Source organism: Protopterus annectens, chromosome 1.part0 (genome assembly GCF_019279795.1).
Source record: "Protopterus annectens isolate FY-2018-M chromosome 1.part0, PAN1.0, whole genome shotgun sequence".
NCBI classification, from domain to species: Eukaryota; Metazoa; Chordata; order Ceratodontiformes; family Protopteridae; genus Protopterus; species Protopterus annectens.
The window spans coordinates 349,392,482-349,409,105 of record NC_056725.1 but is presented as its reverse complement, the minus strand read 5'-3'; the positions used below and the strand labels follow the sequence as shown (position 1 = coordinate 349,409,105).

General features: G+C 37.1%; 1 protein-coding gene across 1 annotated transcript in view; it reads right to left on the bottom strand.

Annotated features, from left to right (window-relative positions):
- Positions 1 to 16,624, bottom strand: part of LOC122804780 (prolyl endopeptidase-like) — a 125,366-nt gene that overhangs the window by 47,459 nt on the left and 61,283 nt on the right. The window contains exons 3-4 of the mRNA XM_044075297.1: positions 8,793 to 8,859; positions 6,580 to 6,780 (exon numbers count right to left, since the gene is read on the bottom strand). Of these exons, the coding sequence (XP_043931232.1) occupies positions 6,580 to 6,780; positions 8,793 to 8,859 (268 nt within the window). The remainder of the gene's footprint in view (positions 1 to 6,579; positions 6,781 to 8,792; positions 8,860 to 16,624) is intronic.

Below are 16,624 nucleotides of genomic sequence, written 5' to 3'. Positions count from 1 at the left end.
TCTTCCAGTTAAAATAGCTTACTGTCAACATTTTGCGATATCAGAAAGTTTGAAGAGCTAGGAAATTACTATTCTTTGTCTTTATAATGATTATTAGACAGATGTTAGACTCTCTGCTTAGTTCAATGAATTGTGACATATGTTTATGAGGAAAAGTGGACTCAGTTACTCACATTGGACTACACATTCCTGGAAACTCAACTGAAATGTCCCCAAATTACTTGTGAATTTAAATGAAACTGCCTGATTAATAAGCATAACTTAATTTAACAACCTGAATCCATAAGCTATCTGCTCTATATATGCGACATTATATATGTCGCTTGCATATGACAGGCTCTAGAGCACACAAAACAATACATATTATTTTTGCAATATGCTATATTTGCACTAACCGTACATTCTAAACTAACTCAATTGGCAACTGACGAGTTATTTATTTGAAACATCAGTCTAAACATTAATTGTGCCCTTGAAATCTTGTTGCCGTTTTGACAAAACAAAACCTGAATTGAAAAAGGAATGATTTGAAGAAGTGAAGTATTGTACAGATTTCAAAGACGGCTATTGACACTACAATATAAGTAGTAATGTATACATGCAAGGAAAATTTGAAATGCTTTATACTTTTAGTTAAAATAGCTTATTGTTAACTTTTTGCTTTATCAGAAAATATAAAGAGCTAGGAAATTATTTCTAATTTGTCTTTATAATGTTTACTAAAGTGATGTTGGTCACAAACTTGTTTAATGGATTGCGAGTCATGTACAAGATGGACTACTGAATGTTATTTCTGTTTAGCTATGTTTGCTGAATTTCTTTTATTAGTACTGATTTAAAACAAGGGAAAGAAAGGGAAGGGAAATCTCTGTGTTTGGTCAAGGGAGGAGAGGCTTAAGAGTATTCTAACTGCCCTGAGAACTCTCAAAGATGCTCTAAATATTATTTGATTAATACTTACCTAAGGTAAGTCTCACATTCATTCTAGACCTGATGTGATTACTCATTCTGGAAGCAGGAGGTGCCCTATGCAGGATGGGAATTGTCAGGGTTATAACAGTTCATTCTTAGACTCTGCTTTGTAAATCTATAACTATGTAAAAGCACTACACACTAGAATGTAGAGCGCCTCTACTCAGAGTCAGGATACCACTGATAAGCCATGTCTTTTCATAAGTGTAAGTTGAAGTTGTTGAGCTGAAGAGTGGGAAAGGAAGACAGTACACCTACAGTAAATTCATATTTCATTGGTAATAACTCATTGTCTCCTGTAGAGTCCTTTTAGTTAAATAATTTTAGTAATAATCTATTTGTTGTTGGCTTATTTAGTGTATGCTCCTCTGTTGCATTTAATGTATCCAAAATGACATATCTGACATGTTTGGGATCTCTTAATAGGTTCACAGGTTCATAGGTTTATACTAGGCTATCTGCCCTAAGGCATTTATAAGCCTAGCCCAAATTATTGTGGCTTACGCCACCCCTTATATGAAAAAATACTGTGCCCATTAGTTTGTTATGCCTCTGTCCAGCAGTGACCCAGAGATGATTCCCGGGGTAAACCTACGATCTCCCATCCACAGGTCCAGATTTCTCTTGAACAGAGTCAGCGAGGTGCTCTGCCTCACATGGACCGGGATTTTATTCCACAGCATAGGGAGTCTCTGAGTGATAAATCTATCCCTCCAGCACGTCCTATTTATATCCGTGCTAAGGTTTAAGTCGCTTGCTCTAGTGGTTTTGGTGGATTTGGATTTTTTGAGGTGGAGCATGTCCATTAATTCGGGTTGGACATGGCCTTGTATGTCAGGCACATGTCACCTCTGAGCAGGCGGTATGCGACTGAATAGAGCTGGAGTTTCTTCAATCTGGCAGCATATGACAGATTTTGGAGTCCCTTTATCCTTTTGGTGAGGAACTTTTGGGGTCTCTCCAATTGCTGCAGATGTCGGGTGAGATACATCCCGAATGGGGCATTGTACTCGATCATTGGTCTGATAAGTGAAGAGTACAGGGAACAATGACCTCACTAGATCTGGATGTGAATCCCTTCATGATCAGGTGGGCAATGTAGAAGGTCTTTCTAACCACTTTAGCAATGTGAGTGTCAAAAGAAAGGCCACTGTCAACCTGGGTCCCCAGGTCCCTGATAACCTCTTCTGTGCTTAGTGGATTGCCACCTATATGGTAGCTTGGGGTTACCTTGTTTTTCCCGAAGGGTATGACTATACATTTTTGGCGTTTAACTTCAGGCCATGGCTCTGGCACCAGCTATCTGTTTCCGTGAGTCCCTTCTGAAGGATATCCGTGTCCGATGCACTTTCCACTATGGCCCAGTTTGCAGTCATCTGCAAACTTTGTCAGCCAAAGTCCTCCCATGTTGGCCTGTACTTCTGAGAAGTAGATGCCAAACAATAGGGGCCAAGGACCGAGCCCTGTGGGACACCACTTGTGACCGGCTTGGAGTCTGACACAGCGCCAGCAACTCTAACCCTGTGGGTTCTGTCCTTAAGCCAGTTTGCAACCCATCTTGTGACATATGGGTTTACATTTAAGCTGGTAAGTTTTTCTACAATACCAGTGGGGTATTGTGTCAAGCCTTTGCAAGGTCAAGGTAGGCTGTATGGACTGCCTTTCCTCATCAATGGCCTTGGTGACTATTTCAAGAAGTCGACCAAGTTCAAAAGGCATGATCTTCCCTTGACAAAGCCAAACTGGGTCGGGTCCAATGTCTGCAAGTCCCCTATATCTTTGTTTATGAGCTCCATTATGATCCTCTCCATAGCTTTGCAGACTAGACTTGTTAAGCTTATGGGGCGTAATTACCAGGGTCCGTGAGGCCACCTTTGTGGAGTGGGACCACAGTTGCCGACGCCACTCCTTGGGCACGTATCCTGTGGTAAGGCTGAGATTAAACAGCTGCCTTATGTGCGGGTTTAATTCCTCATTTAGCTCGTGTAGCACACAGCCGGGGACACCATCCGGTCCCATTGATGCTGTGTTTTTAGTTTTAGAGAGAGCAGCTTTCACCTGCGCATTTGAGATGTCCGGGAGGCTACACTCGGCTGGGATAGTTATCTCTCCTTTAGGGGGGTAGAGGGGGGTGAAGTTTGCACTTAACCTGTCTGCCAGTATGTTGGCAATGTCTGTGGGTTCAGTGATTCTTGTATCATTTTGGACTAATTCTGAGCATATCTGTGAGTTTCCACCCAGGTTCCTAACATAGCTGAAAAAGGCATTATGATTGTCCTTTGAATCCATGGCAATTTTTCTCTCAAAATTGGCCTTAGTTGATTTTATGAGTGCTCGTATTTTTTTACTAATAATGATCAGGGGTGACTTCTCTTTTATGGATTTTGTTCTATCATGTAATAGCTTTCTCCTCTTATTGTAAAGTTTGTTAATGGCTGGGGTCCACCAGACTGGACGTTTGCCCTTTGTGGAAAGAGTCTTGGTTTTATTTGGGATTGCCTGATCCATGCAGTCCTGGAGGTGTTCATAGAAGGCATTTGTAAGGGCTTCCGCAGCTTGGGTTGTGGTTTCCTCTGACTCAGGGGCCTTGAAGGATACCACACCAGTCTTGAGTAGTGTGAAGTTTGCTTTAGAAGTTCTTCACTATGGTCTTTTTTGTTTGGGGTGGGGGCGGGATGTGGATTTCCAGTGAGATTAGTTTATGATCAGATCTCACCAATGATCATAAGGGTAACTAAATACTGGATATTTTCTAAGTCAACATAATAATTGTTTACACTACTAACATTCCATCCTGATATATAAAATACTATAGAACAATAATAGAATAATATAGAATTTCATATCTCTTTTAAGAAAATTCTCCATATAATAATTTAACATATGGAACTCAGTTAATATTGTTGGTTAAAGGTATGAGTGATAATCCAATAGATCTATCTTTATCTGTTGGATTAGGAATGGCTTTCATTCCATGTTTAATGGGAAATTCATATTTACTTGTATTTGATGCTTTAGAATTAATGTTTTATAGAAGTACTTTTTAAAGCCTGACCAGAATTTTACCCGACTTGGATTTAAAGACGAAAGAACATTACACTACACTCCCAAGTTTACACACATAAAAATAACATTCAATGTTATCAGAGAATATGGTATAACTACTATAATAAAACAAAAAAAAAACAAAAGAAAGAAAGAAGCAAAAAGTTTCTACCAACAAGAACATGAAATGGTTTTACCATCATCATTAAATACTAATGGCTTAAATAATGCAAATAAAAGATTAAACTTACTAAAATATTTAAATCTAAATAAGGCACAAGTAGTATTTCTCCAGGAAATGCATTTTAAGACTAATGATAGCTTTATTTGGAATCCTAAGGACTATACAGTCTTAGCTCAATCCTCCTATAGAACAAAGACAAAAGGAGTATCAATTCTCTGGAAGAAAAACATAATCACTCCAAAAGTTATTTATAAATATGAAGACAAAGAAAGTCTACTAGCATTTGTTATAATTAAATTTAATAACAGAATATGGACCTGAGCTAATCTATATTGGTTCCCAGGAATTAGAGCAGGAAAGGTTAAAAAACACCTACATTATATTTCCAACAATTATAAATGAAACTTTATACTGGGAGGAGACTTTAATTGTACCTTAGAAGCTTCTAAAACCACCAAGAAGTCTTTTTGCATAGCAACTATTTCAAAATCCATAAAAAGATGAATTGATTCATTTCATTTAATAGACACTTTTAAAGTAAAAGATGACAAATCCTTTTTATTTTCCCATAAAGACCATAGATTTGGAACACAAGCCAGAATAGACAAATTATTCGTAGTTCAAGATTTACAGACAAAAATCCTCAACTTCTCAAAAGTTGCATGCCCCTTCTCAGATCATGACACTCTGATAATGAAGCTCCAAATAGAGTTTAAACCTTTAATCCTCTCAACTAGAATTCCATCATATATCATGAAAATTAAAGAATTCAGACCCTGGATGTTGTCAGAACTACAAATATTTCTTGAAATTAATAATACAACAGAAATCAGTAGAGTCATGGTTTGGGACTCATTAAAAGCGTATTTATTTGGTAAGACCCTTAGCTGGTACAAAAACAAAGTCAGAGAGTGGGAATCTGAAAAAAAAATCAGAATTGTCCAGAAGTCAAAAAAGAAACAGAGGAATTAAAAAAAATATAATGAAATTCTAACACACAAAACTTGTCTAGCCCTGGAAAAACTAAAAATAAACTCATTAGCCACCTCCCCCAGATATCTACATAACTTACAAGAATTAAAATACAATCTAAAGCAAATAACATTAGTAGTATATATCATGAAAAAATCGGGAAAAAAGTATCAGATATAGGAGACATCCTTGAAGCATTTCAGTTCCATTATATGGAAACACTTCAAAAAAGAAGATTTAGATACCAACCAAATAAACTTAGATACAAACCTTATCAATATAAAAAAAATTCTCGAAAACATAAAACTAGACCTACAAAAAACTATATCCTATAAAGAAATTGTTGACAAGATAAAAGAAAGTAAATCTAACAAAGCTCCAGGGATAGATGGTATAATTACGGAAATTTACAAACTCTTCCCTTCAACAGTAATCTCCCTTTTTTCATAAAACTTTGCTAGAAGTCCAGTCAGACGCAAAAATATCACCCTCATGGAAATATTATCTCATAACACCAATTCTAAAAGATAATAAACCAACAGACCTTTGCACCTCATACAGACCTATATCATTACTGAATAATGATTACAAAATATTCATGTCAATCCTAGCTAACAGAATGACAATCCCACTTTCAAAGACAATTAATGATCAAACTGGATTTTTATACAACAGGCACACACATGACAATATTAAAAGGATACTTACTCTTATAGATTATGTGAATGAAGAAGATAAACACTTGTAATCAGATTAGATGTAGAAAAAGCTTTTGATTCACTCAATTGGGAATATCGATTTAAAACTTTAGCATTATTTGAATTTCCTCCTCCCTTCATCTTATTACTAAAAACATATATGTTATTAACTTAGCCTACATTAAATTAGGTCGTTTCACCTCAAAATCTATCCATATAACGAAAGGTACTAAACAAGGATGCCCCCTTTCTCCTATTTTATTTTCTTTGGCTATAGAAATACTTGCAGAAATAATACGCAATACTCCAAGAATAAAAGGAATAGAAGTATATGACCAGTACATATCTAAAATAATGCTTTTTGCTGATATTTTATTAACCCTATCAAACTTCAGAGAGTCATTAGGAGAGCTAGAAGAAGTAATGGAGAACTTTTATAAGATTTCAGGTCTACACTTTAATAGATCAAAATCAAAATTGCTATTTTTGAATAAGAAAAAACTACAAGTTAAAGATAAATCCAATGCAAGGCAGGACGAACCCAAACACAGCTGTACCAAAGGAGGGTCTCTGGTATTCTACCTGCTCGTTCAATCCTTATCTTTGTTCTGCTTTCAGAAGCTCAGATGTAACAGGAATACAGATTCTGTCTCACTTAAAAATTCACAAACATTAGTCACTAACAATAATCAATGCAACACATCTTACCAAAGCTAAACACCTTAGGTATGACAGAGCAAACTTCAGGAGTTTCTTCGAGTTTCACAATAACACAGGTGCATTCTTCTAAATCTGAGTGTTTTATGCTTGCTGCCAAATGCAGCTGGTTTGGAGACAGCCTGATCCGCTGGACCGAAGCATCCTGAAATCCAAGTTCTTCAGTATTAAGCAATACTTCCAAGATTTCACCTGATATAAATTGAAAATAATTTTTTTCCATTATTATTACTTTGCTTTAAGAAGAAAATAAACAAAAATATTATCTTGACTATTACTCATTAAATTTAGCTAGCCTATAAATTGTGCAACAGGCACAACTAGAGTTTACTATTTCAATCCAAAATTTGAAATACGCAGAACTTTAGTGATAAGAGAAATGGAGTAGCTAAAGGAAAATCTCAAGAGACAGACAATTACACAGTCTTTTCAAGGAAACATGAATGAATTAATTAACATTAATTTCACCTGACCATCCTTGTCCTGAAAGTGAACCCATGACTATTACTATCACTCTGTTTTATACATTTCCCTTCTTTTTGGATTCCCTTAACATGCTAGGACCTTACCCTTACAGCCTACACTATGCCATGTACAAAGTAAGCATAACATTAAGTATCTGTTCATCAAACTGCCACAAGTAATGCCACCTAATGGTACTGTTTCTTTTACAAGGGTGTGAGGGTCAAATGCCTTTATTTACTGCCACAACTGTTTCTGTTCTGCTGTAGACTAGCAGGCAGCCTGAAAATAGGGGTACATGTATACTCAATTATTTCCTTTCTACACTTTTTAAAAACAGATTTAAGAACTTCAAGTCACTTTACAGTTTCCAGAATCCAAAAGTCCTTTGGGACAGAACATTCAGTGCGCTGAAGCGAAAAGTGAATGCTACGCACGTTACTCTCCTTCCCACACTAGTATAATTTACATGCAAGTACATACCACACATTTATTTTGACTTTATAAACAGGTAAGAAGTAAATTCTCCAGCATCTTCTGCCCTCCCTCTGTGGTGCAAAGGATGGATTCCTAACTGCACTGTAGGCAACCAAGATTTGACTTGTGGCCTTGGTCCTGGTGGACCCAAGTAGGGACAGGAACTGCGCTCACCTCAGATGCACACCGAGATGTGCTACTTCCTGGTGAAGACCAAGAAATTCACTGCTTGCACCTTGGAGGGTTGGGGCAGGAACACCTGGAAAGAACCCCCTTTGCAGACATGAGGGAACATTCTCCTCTGTTATCCCACTGCATTACTCTTCCCTATGCCATGGTAGGTGCATGCATTAGGTATGGGGTAAACTAAAACGGAAAATCTTGAACCAGTCCTAATGGCTTCTAGTAGCCTACATAGCTCCACTGATGTAAAACAAGTAGGCCAACTGGCCATGGAGGAGGGTGATGATACAGCAGAGAAACCGTGCAAAAAAAGGACAGCTTGTTCTGCAAACAGATCTTTGCTTAAAACGTGAATGAAACTGGTGACCCAGGGCACAAAACAAAGAGCTTTTCTCAGGGATCTATACCAGGTTAACAAAATGCTATTAATAAATCAATCAAAAAGCAAGTTGATTACCATGCTTTGGTAAAATCAGTGACTTAAACGTTCTACATTGGGTATCTCTAGAGCTCACCTTCAAAAATCAAAACATAAACAATGTATCTATGTTACTTTTTCAGCAAGCTCATGAATGTCATTAGAATATCATTACAAACAAATCCATCATCATATGGTAGTGTTAATGCTGTTTAAGCCAAAACATGTAGTCTTTTATTTGTGGTACATGTAACACACTGCTGAAGAAAGGCTTACAAAAATACCACCCAAGTTTAACTATATAGTATACATAATACTACAATAAGAATAAAATAGCTCTTACATTTGTATTACTTTTAGATTATAACAGTAATGAAGAAAACAGGCAAAGTCATTATATAAATAACAGAATCTGCCAAGTATGGATTTACATTTGAAAAATCAAAGAGCAGGACCCCCCCCCCCCCCCCCAGAAAGGCCAGTGTTGTCTTAGAGGGTAAGCCTCCGGCTTTCCCTCTTTTATATATTCCAACCTCAAATTATCACTCAGCCATGGAAAGGGAATTCACTTTTTGAATTCAGCCAGCTAGTCCTGACGTGTTACTTTCTTAATAATCAGTTCTCATTTTCATTGGCCTCCAATACTAAAAAAAAACATACTTACTACTGCCATTTTTGTATCGATATATGCATCCAGAATCTTCAAAGAAGACATGTTCCCCTACATGAATCTAATAAAATAAAAAAGGCATTAGTTTTATTTTGCTTTAGAAACCAATAACAATTACAGAGATATTAAAGGCTTTTTTATTAAGAGGTCACGTAGTAGTTCTCAAAGTGGGATCACACTAACTGTAGGAGGCTAAATGTTAATGAATGTGTTTATGTGACTGCAAAGCAATATAACTACACCAGATACTAAGTATTTCAAATATGTGCTTGAGGACAGACATGTTGTGTAGACTGCAGCATGTGCTCTTTCTTTTTTATATCAGATGTAAGGGGCTAGGGTTTTGTGTGGTTTCAGGGAGGTTCACTGTGAAAGAGGCTTCATAAATTAAAATGAAAAGTTTTAAAAGTTGGGATGTGGGCACCTGCTTCTCGAGTGCTAAACGCATTGTTTTCTAGTGGATACATTTTATGTTTCACTTGCATGGACTCTTCTTCACTCCCCCCTTATAAAACAGCAACACACAGTGGTATTCTGGTTATACTGCTACCTCTTGGATTATGGTCTTGGGTTTGATCCCAGTCTCCATTTGTTGTTTAGGTAAAGTATGCTTAATGCATTTTACAATTTCTTCTGAAAGGCATGCTGCTTAGGTTAACTTTTTTTTTTTAAAGAAAATGAGCCTATCATTTAACATGCCACTTCTCTGGGCTTCCTGTTAGGTACCTTTAGCTCAAAGAGATTTAAGCAAGGAGCAAAATAAAACCACTAATTAGATAAGTAAACACCTGTGATAACACAAGGAAAACAGATGTAAGAACATATGTTTACAATTTCACCTGCTTTACTTGAACAGAGATGACTGCTGTGATTGCAATGGAAATAATTTCTAATCATTGCATACTTCCTATTACCTGGTATCTATCTGCACCATGACATTTTAGGACTAGGATCCAATATTAAGGACCTGCTCCCTTGCTTCATATGAAGCACCACTAAATCTTAATGAGTTCTCACCATTCTGAGAATGGTGTTCTGGTTACTCAGACAGCCACATGATCTTTCACCATTCTAAGAATGGTACTCTGGTTGTTACTCAGACAGCCATGTGATCTCTCACCATTCTGAGAATGGTTTTCTGGTTACTCAGACAGTCACGTGATCTCTCACGTTCTGAGAATGGTGTTTTGGTTACTCAGACAGCAACATGATCTCTCATGCTCTGAGAATGGTGTTTTGGTTACTCAGTCACATGATCTTTCACTGTTCTGAGAACTGTATTCTGGTTACTCAGACAGTCACATGATCTCTCATGCTCTGAGAATGGTATTCTGGTTACTCAGTCACATGATCTTTCACTATTCTAAGAATGGTGTTCTGGTTACTCAGTCACATGATCTTTCACTGTTCTGAGAATTGTGTTCTGGTTACTCAGACAGACACATGATCTCTCATGCTCTGAGAATGGTGTTCTGGTTACTCAGTCACATGATCTTTCACTGTTCTGAGAATGGTGTTCTGGTTACTCAGTCACATGATCTTTCACTGTTCTGAGAATTGTGTTCTGGTTACTCAGACAGACACATGATCTCTCATGCTCTGAGAATGGTGTTCTGGTTACTCAGTCACATGATCTTTCACCGTTCTGAGAATTGTGTTCTGGTTACTCAGACACTCATATGATCTTGTCAGACTCTCTCTAACATCTCCATTTTTTTTCCAGATGCTGAGACAGAAAGGAAAAAAAGATACCAGAAAGGTTCTCAGTATTCGCACACTACTACCTGCTCTTATAACTGCAGTTCAGCAGCACCCAGACCAGAAAACAGCAGATGTGACCATTTTACTGTCAGAATGCCATCTTGCACAGGCAAAGCTATGGTATCTCAAATAACCACCTGCTTTAGGCACTGCTGTAGAAAAATTTAAACATAAAGACAAAATTACTATCAGTAGTTTGTATAAAACTCCTGGCTGGTGGCTCATGGAAGTCAAGATGTCAGGGAATTAAATGTAATAGGAAGAAAGCATGCAGGCGGGCATTTGTCAAAGGTACCCTTGGACTGGGAAATTAATATGGAAAATAACTATCTGCACCTCATATCTGTCAGAGACGCAAGTAGGTCTACAACCAGAATGCCTGATATGTTGAAAATCTGTACTGCTGCACTGGGCAACAGTGACTACTTTTGGGAAAAAAATGTATATGTAAAGAACCAAAAAGAACAAACCTGTGACTGAAGGCCCACTCCTACACAATGTGGCCTCTCTGTTGAGATATCATGCCCCCACTTACTGGTGTATCATACTACTGTTACGTTGTCTGGCAGGACAAACAGGTGTCCACAAGAGAGAAGAAAAGCAGCAGCTGAAGACATTGCAGACATTGTGTTGAGTACCTACAGCTACAGGATACTGATGACATTGGGAATCCTGCATATTCCAAATACCCTGAACTTAGGGAAAGATGTAAGCCTCACTTCTATCAATGCTTGATGCATCCAATGTGATTGCTACAATTAGCCTGGGAGAGTGAAAGGGAAACCCACTAGAAATCTGCAACAGTGGACCCATCTAGAAATGGACATGTGGCACAGAGACAAGCTAAAGATGTTCAAGACACCAAATTCCTGTGCTCACCGGGGTTTCACAGTCCATCCAGTGTAGAACATGCATGTGAAAGAGAGCATAAGGGCCTTAACAGGGATGTCATTAGACAAGAAGCAGCACGATTGGGCACACATGACATACGTGTACTTGGGACAAGAGCATCATTAACATCAGAGTATGTTTTGACGTCAACAGGATGCCTTTCCATTAGCCACCAACAAATATTACACTGACTGCTGCTGTCCGCCAGAGGTCTAATCTTCTGTATTACTAGCAAAAATCCTGGATGTCCTGTGAAACAATCTCAGCCACCTTTTTTAGTCATGTCCTGAAGCTGTGTGTCAGTAGTGATCCAGGAAAGAAGGCAGCCCAAAAAAAAATACTTCAGTGAAAGAACTAAGATACAGAGAGGTAATTCAGCAGATGGCAACACCAATGCCTGCTACCGTCTTACCATTAGCAGAATCATAGGTGACTGTAACTACGTGACAGCTAACAGTGCATGCTACCTGGGCCTTTAGGGAGTATCTCTGCTTGTTCTAATAATGTGAACATCCTATAAAGAATTTCCCTATGGAAATAGAATATGTGCATTAGATAATTCAAAGCATGAAAGGTTGCAGGGTACAGGACATGAATAAATACCTCTCCAAGTGATCTAGCCCTGAAAACTCCTCATCAGTGTGATAAGAATGCAGTGTTCTGGGGAGCAGTACTTTGTTTGACTGCAGCAACTGAAGTAAAGACGTCTGGTTTAGGTATGTCTACTAGCAAAGTAAATCCCTTCGGAATGGAGCACAAAAACCCATCAGTGTTACTATAGATAGAAGCCACTACTTCAGGCTAATCCCAAAAATTAAGAACACCTTTAACTGGTACCAGAAGCAGCATTTTCCAAGGCACAGACCGGTTCCATCAGTGAGGCTATTTAAAAGTCAAAAAGGTAATTCTCTTGATATGACACAGAGTCCATTAAAAACAAGGTGGTTCCACTGAGGACACAAGGGAAAAACAACCTATAAGGAAGCTGTGAAATAAAAACAGTGCAGATTAAGTGTTTGCCTTCTCATCATTCATGGAAATGAGAAACAGCTGATACATATGCTCCAAAAGCAAAATAACTAAGACCTTTGTTAAACAGAAGCCTGACAAATCTCAAAACTTTAATGTAGTACAAGAACATGTCCGTCTGTGAATATAAACAAGAAAACATTTCCACTTTTTGAAATGCATCTTCATAGTGGGAGTATTCTTTGCCACTTTCAACATTATAATGAATACCTTCAACAGGGTAGGAAATTGGCAATCAGAAAAGGTCTACATGTGATGCAGAGAGGTGAATACATTGCCAAGTACGTTGTCGTTTGGTAGCACATCCCTCCTTATTGGTGGGGGGAGGGGGGTACAAGATAAGGGTAGAAAATGGACCATGAAGCACTCTACCCCACAGATCAAGGACTGTCATCAATTATGACCTAGAGGGAACCCTCTATTATGAGTATCCTTTGCACCAAAGGCAAAGGATGGAAGGCACAAATGAAGGCACTATCCAGTTCCTTTACTTAAACCACATAAATGTTTAGTATCAACATTTTTTATTTTTTTGACTGAAGAGGACGAGGAAGGAAAATTACACTGATTTACTTGTAGTAATTCTGTTTGAAAAATGTATATTTTTCAGTTCTAATAAAACTCACAAATGTACCACAGAGCTCTTGTTAGCTTTACATATAAATCTGTGAAACCATACGTCTCCATCACCTTAAAAATACTTCCACTTTAACAAATCAAAAGCAAAAGGTTTGCACAACCAATTTTATTAATTTTTTTTTTTAGTATTATCATGCTTTATCTTTATATTTAAAACAGTTTGAGCCCTTAATTGGTATGACAGGACTGACCTAGAATGTCATAACACATATTTACAAAATGTGGCTAGAAGATGCACACAAACATTGGTGTTTATCCTGCTTCAATAGATGAGCTGTTAGCATAGATGTCCAAAACATTGAACAATACTTTTATTTTGATCTTTAGTAAATACTTTTTAAATAACTCAACAACATTTTTTGGGATAATTACATAGTTCATATATTAATTCATCTCTGATGCTTTAATCTTCTTTATTTTTTAATTCTAGATTATTTGTAAATATTAAAAGATTACTGATATTCTCCTTTGAAATGTTACATTCTCATTTAGAGGTCACAGTACAGTGGGGATTAAGGAGTGTGCCCTTTTCCCCACTGTAGTGCAATCTCAGAGGGTGCAGGGGGGCTTGTCCTCCTGCAGAAACCCCATTTACGTTTTTTTTAGTTTTGGATATTTTAAGTTGTCGACCATGTGGTCTCGACCATATGAATTTTGACAAAGTAAAATTTCAGTAAACATAAACCTGTTTTTGCAAGAGTTGGGGTGCCTTTTTTTTCATTGCTTTTACATTTTGCCTCAAGCTGCTCTGCTTATGGGGAATATTTTAGTTTTTTTTTTTAGCAGAAGTGCTAACAAGTTAAGGATGATGAGGAAGCTTTGTTGAAAGCCATCGACTGCTTCATCAAAAGGGAAAAGTTTAAGTGAAGTCCAAGTACACTGTTGTAGTACGGCACTAAAAGCAGAGACATGAAAATGCAATTTTGATTGAACCCATATAAACGAGACTACATAAACTGGAATAAGGGCCCTTATTGCATCACAGTGTACACCTATAGAGCCTATGTTATCCTGGTTGTTTGATGATAACCAATCTAGTACTCTTTTATCAAATGATGCATCAGTTCTAGTAATTTCTGGCACTAGCTGTGCAAAGTTAAAAAGGTTTGTAATTTGACACCAATACAACAGAGTGTAGAAAGTTTAAAGCTTAAGTTAACATAAAATTAAGTTAAAGTACATAAACAATCCATGCTCATAGTGGAAACCATATGCACTAAACTACCTCAAGATTCACATAAGAGAGATTCCTCTGCTGTTGCAGAGGGCTAAAGCCCGGACTATAACTCTGATTTGAGTCCGACTAGCAGCCTGACCACAGCTGGAGATAGCAAAGGGGAGAAGAGGAATGAAGTAGCTAATGCCTACACATCTCACTTCATGGGGAGGGAGGACTTACTGGTGAGCTGGGCCACTACCAAGTTTTACTGGTAGTGAGAACAGACAGCAATGGAGACTGGCCATATGGCATGCATGTGGGTGGGGACCATGAAAGGGAAATACCATCTCGAAGATGGGGCATTCTGCTTAAAAAGTCATATTGCACTCAGACAACCGTTTATGGAAGTAAGCTAGTATGTCAAGAAAGTTAAGGCAGAAGATAAAAACTAGACCAATCTTGGATGTCTACCTCAAAGATTACCCCCCCCCCCCTTGGTCAACCTTGCAGCAGTGATGGGGAAAAATGGGCCAAATGGCCAGGAGGGGGATGATGCTCAGCAGGCAGTAGGACAAAGTGACAAAAAGATTTATAAAAACAAAACATCAGTGTGGCACTCAAAGTGAAATGGAGAAGGGTAATATAACAGAAATTCTTTAACAGTATCAACAACTCATCATTTCTAACTTTTATTTTTATACAGCAGTTATATTGAGCAAACTACATCTCAAAGCTGAATTATATCATTAACCCATACCTACTATAACAGTGTCAACATGTTACACCATATATGAATACTGCATCATGTAAAATGCATTGATTTACATCTTTTAAGAAACTAAGCTGTATGCAATGTAATTATGTATTTAATTACATATTATCCAAGGATGAATGACTGAAAATCCTTTCACAGAACAGTGGTAACTAAGCTTGCTACTCAATATATTTCTTAAAGCATTACTCTAACATTATTCCTTTTAATCAGTATGAAGGCTGCAGAACAGCAGTGTGATAAGCAGAAGCTGTATGAACCAAACTCAGGGGAAAGAGACCACTAAAGCTCTTTTTATGGACAACAAAGAACATAAACAGTGATAAACTGCACAAAATATTTCCTGTCAATTGTAAGCCCTATTTCATAAGTGAATCTTTAATATGAAAATAAAAGAAATCAGTCACTTTCAAATACTGTATAATATTTTGATTTCCTTGTAAATGAACTAATAAAACTTTGCCCAAGTTGTGAAGGATTAATTGGACAGCAATTAAATTCATACCTCAGTGAATTACATATACTACATGCTAATTTACACAAAACATGAAAATGAATGCAGAAGTTTAAGTGCTGAATTTTATATAACTAATCCAAAGTTAACAGAAGCTTCACTTACTTCAATTTTACAGACATTAAAGCTGAAATTCAGCAGTTTCAAGCCATTCTGATATACCTCTGAGGTGAGAAAACACTTCACATGAGAGGAGTGTCTGACAAACCTCAGAAGTAGCAAATACTCAAAATTCACCCTGAAATATAGCTAAGGTTAGAGATCAAAAATGTTAAAACCAGCAAAAAAGACACTAAGTAAAAAAAAATATGCTAACCGGTGCCTTAAAGGCACCATTACACTTTCGCAATATGTTAATTCTGGTTGTTAAACATTTTGCACACAAACCTTCAGAGAATAAATGAAAACACTGTTTTACTTTTGTTTAGTATTAAATAAACTTTAAACTAATTCAAATAAATAAATAAATCAACACTAAAGTCATTTTCTTTTCTGTTTTCATTTCATACTTTCTCTCCCTGGTCTCTTCCACGTCAGATAATATTTCTTGATCTTCCTTACAATAAAAACACACACAAAGTTACTTAATTTGCACAAGACTTATCTGTTGTACTTCAGTGCAACTTATTTGGCGTCATATATCACTTGCTTTCTTTATTAAAAATAACTGTTCCCCAGTTTATTACTATCACCATCACCAAAGTCTCCTTAAAACTGAGTAACTTCAACCAATTTCTCCGTAGCTCTTGATAATATTATGATTTTGTCACAAAAGAAACAGATTCCTCACAAAAATGAAAGATACTTGTGTCAATAAGTAAAGACACATTTACTGCATGTGGATAAAAGATATATGTTTTCATGTTATTCTTTTTAAGGACTTTTGTGGGGGGGGGGGGGCATCTGTTGAACATGACATTTTTTATAAAAAGGATGTGCATTAGGTCTGGAACCGTTAATATGATCCAAAATGGAAGGATTAAAGGAAATCAATAAAATAATCCCAGTTTTACAACTTCTTGAACAAGGCAAGAAATCAGACTAGAAAGATTCAAAGCATG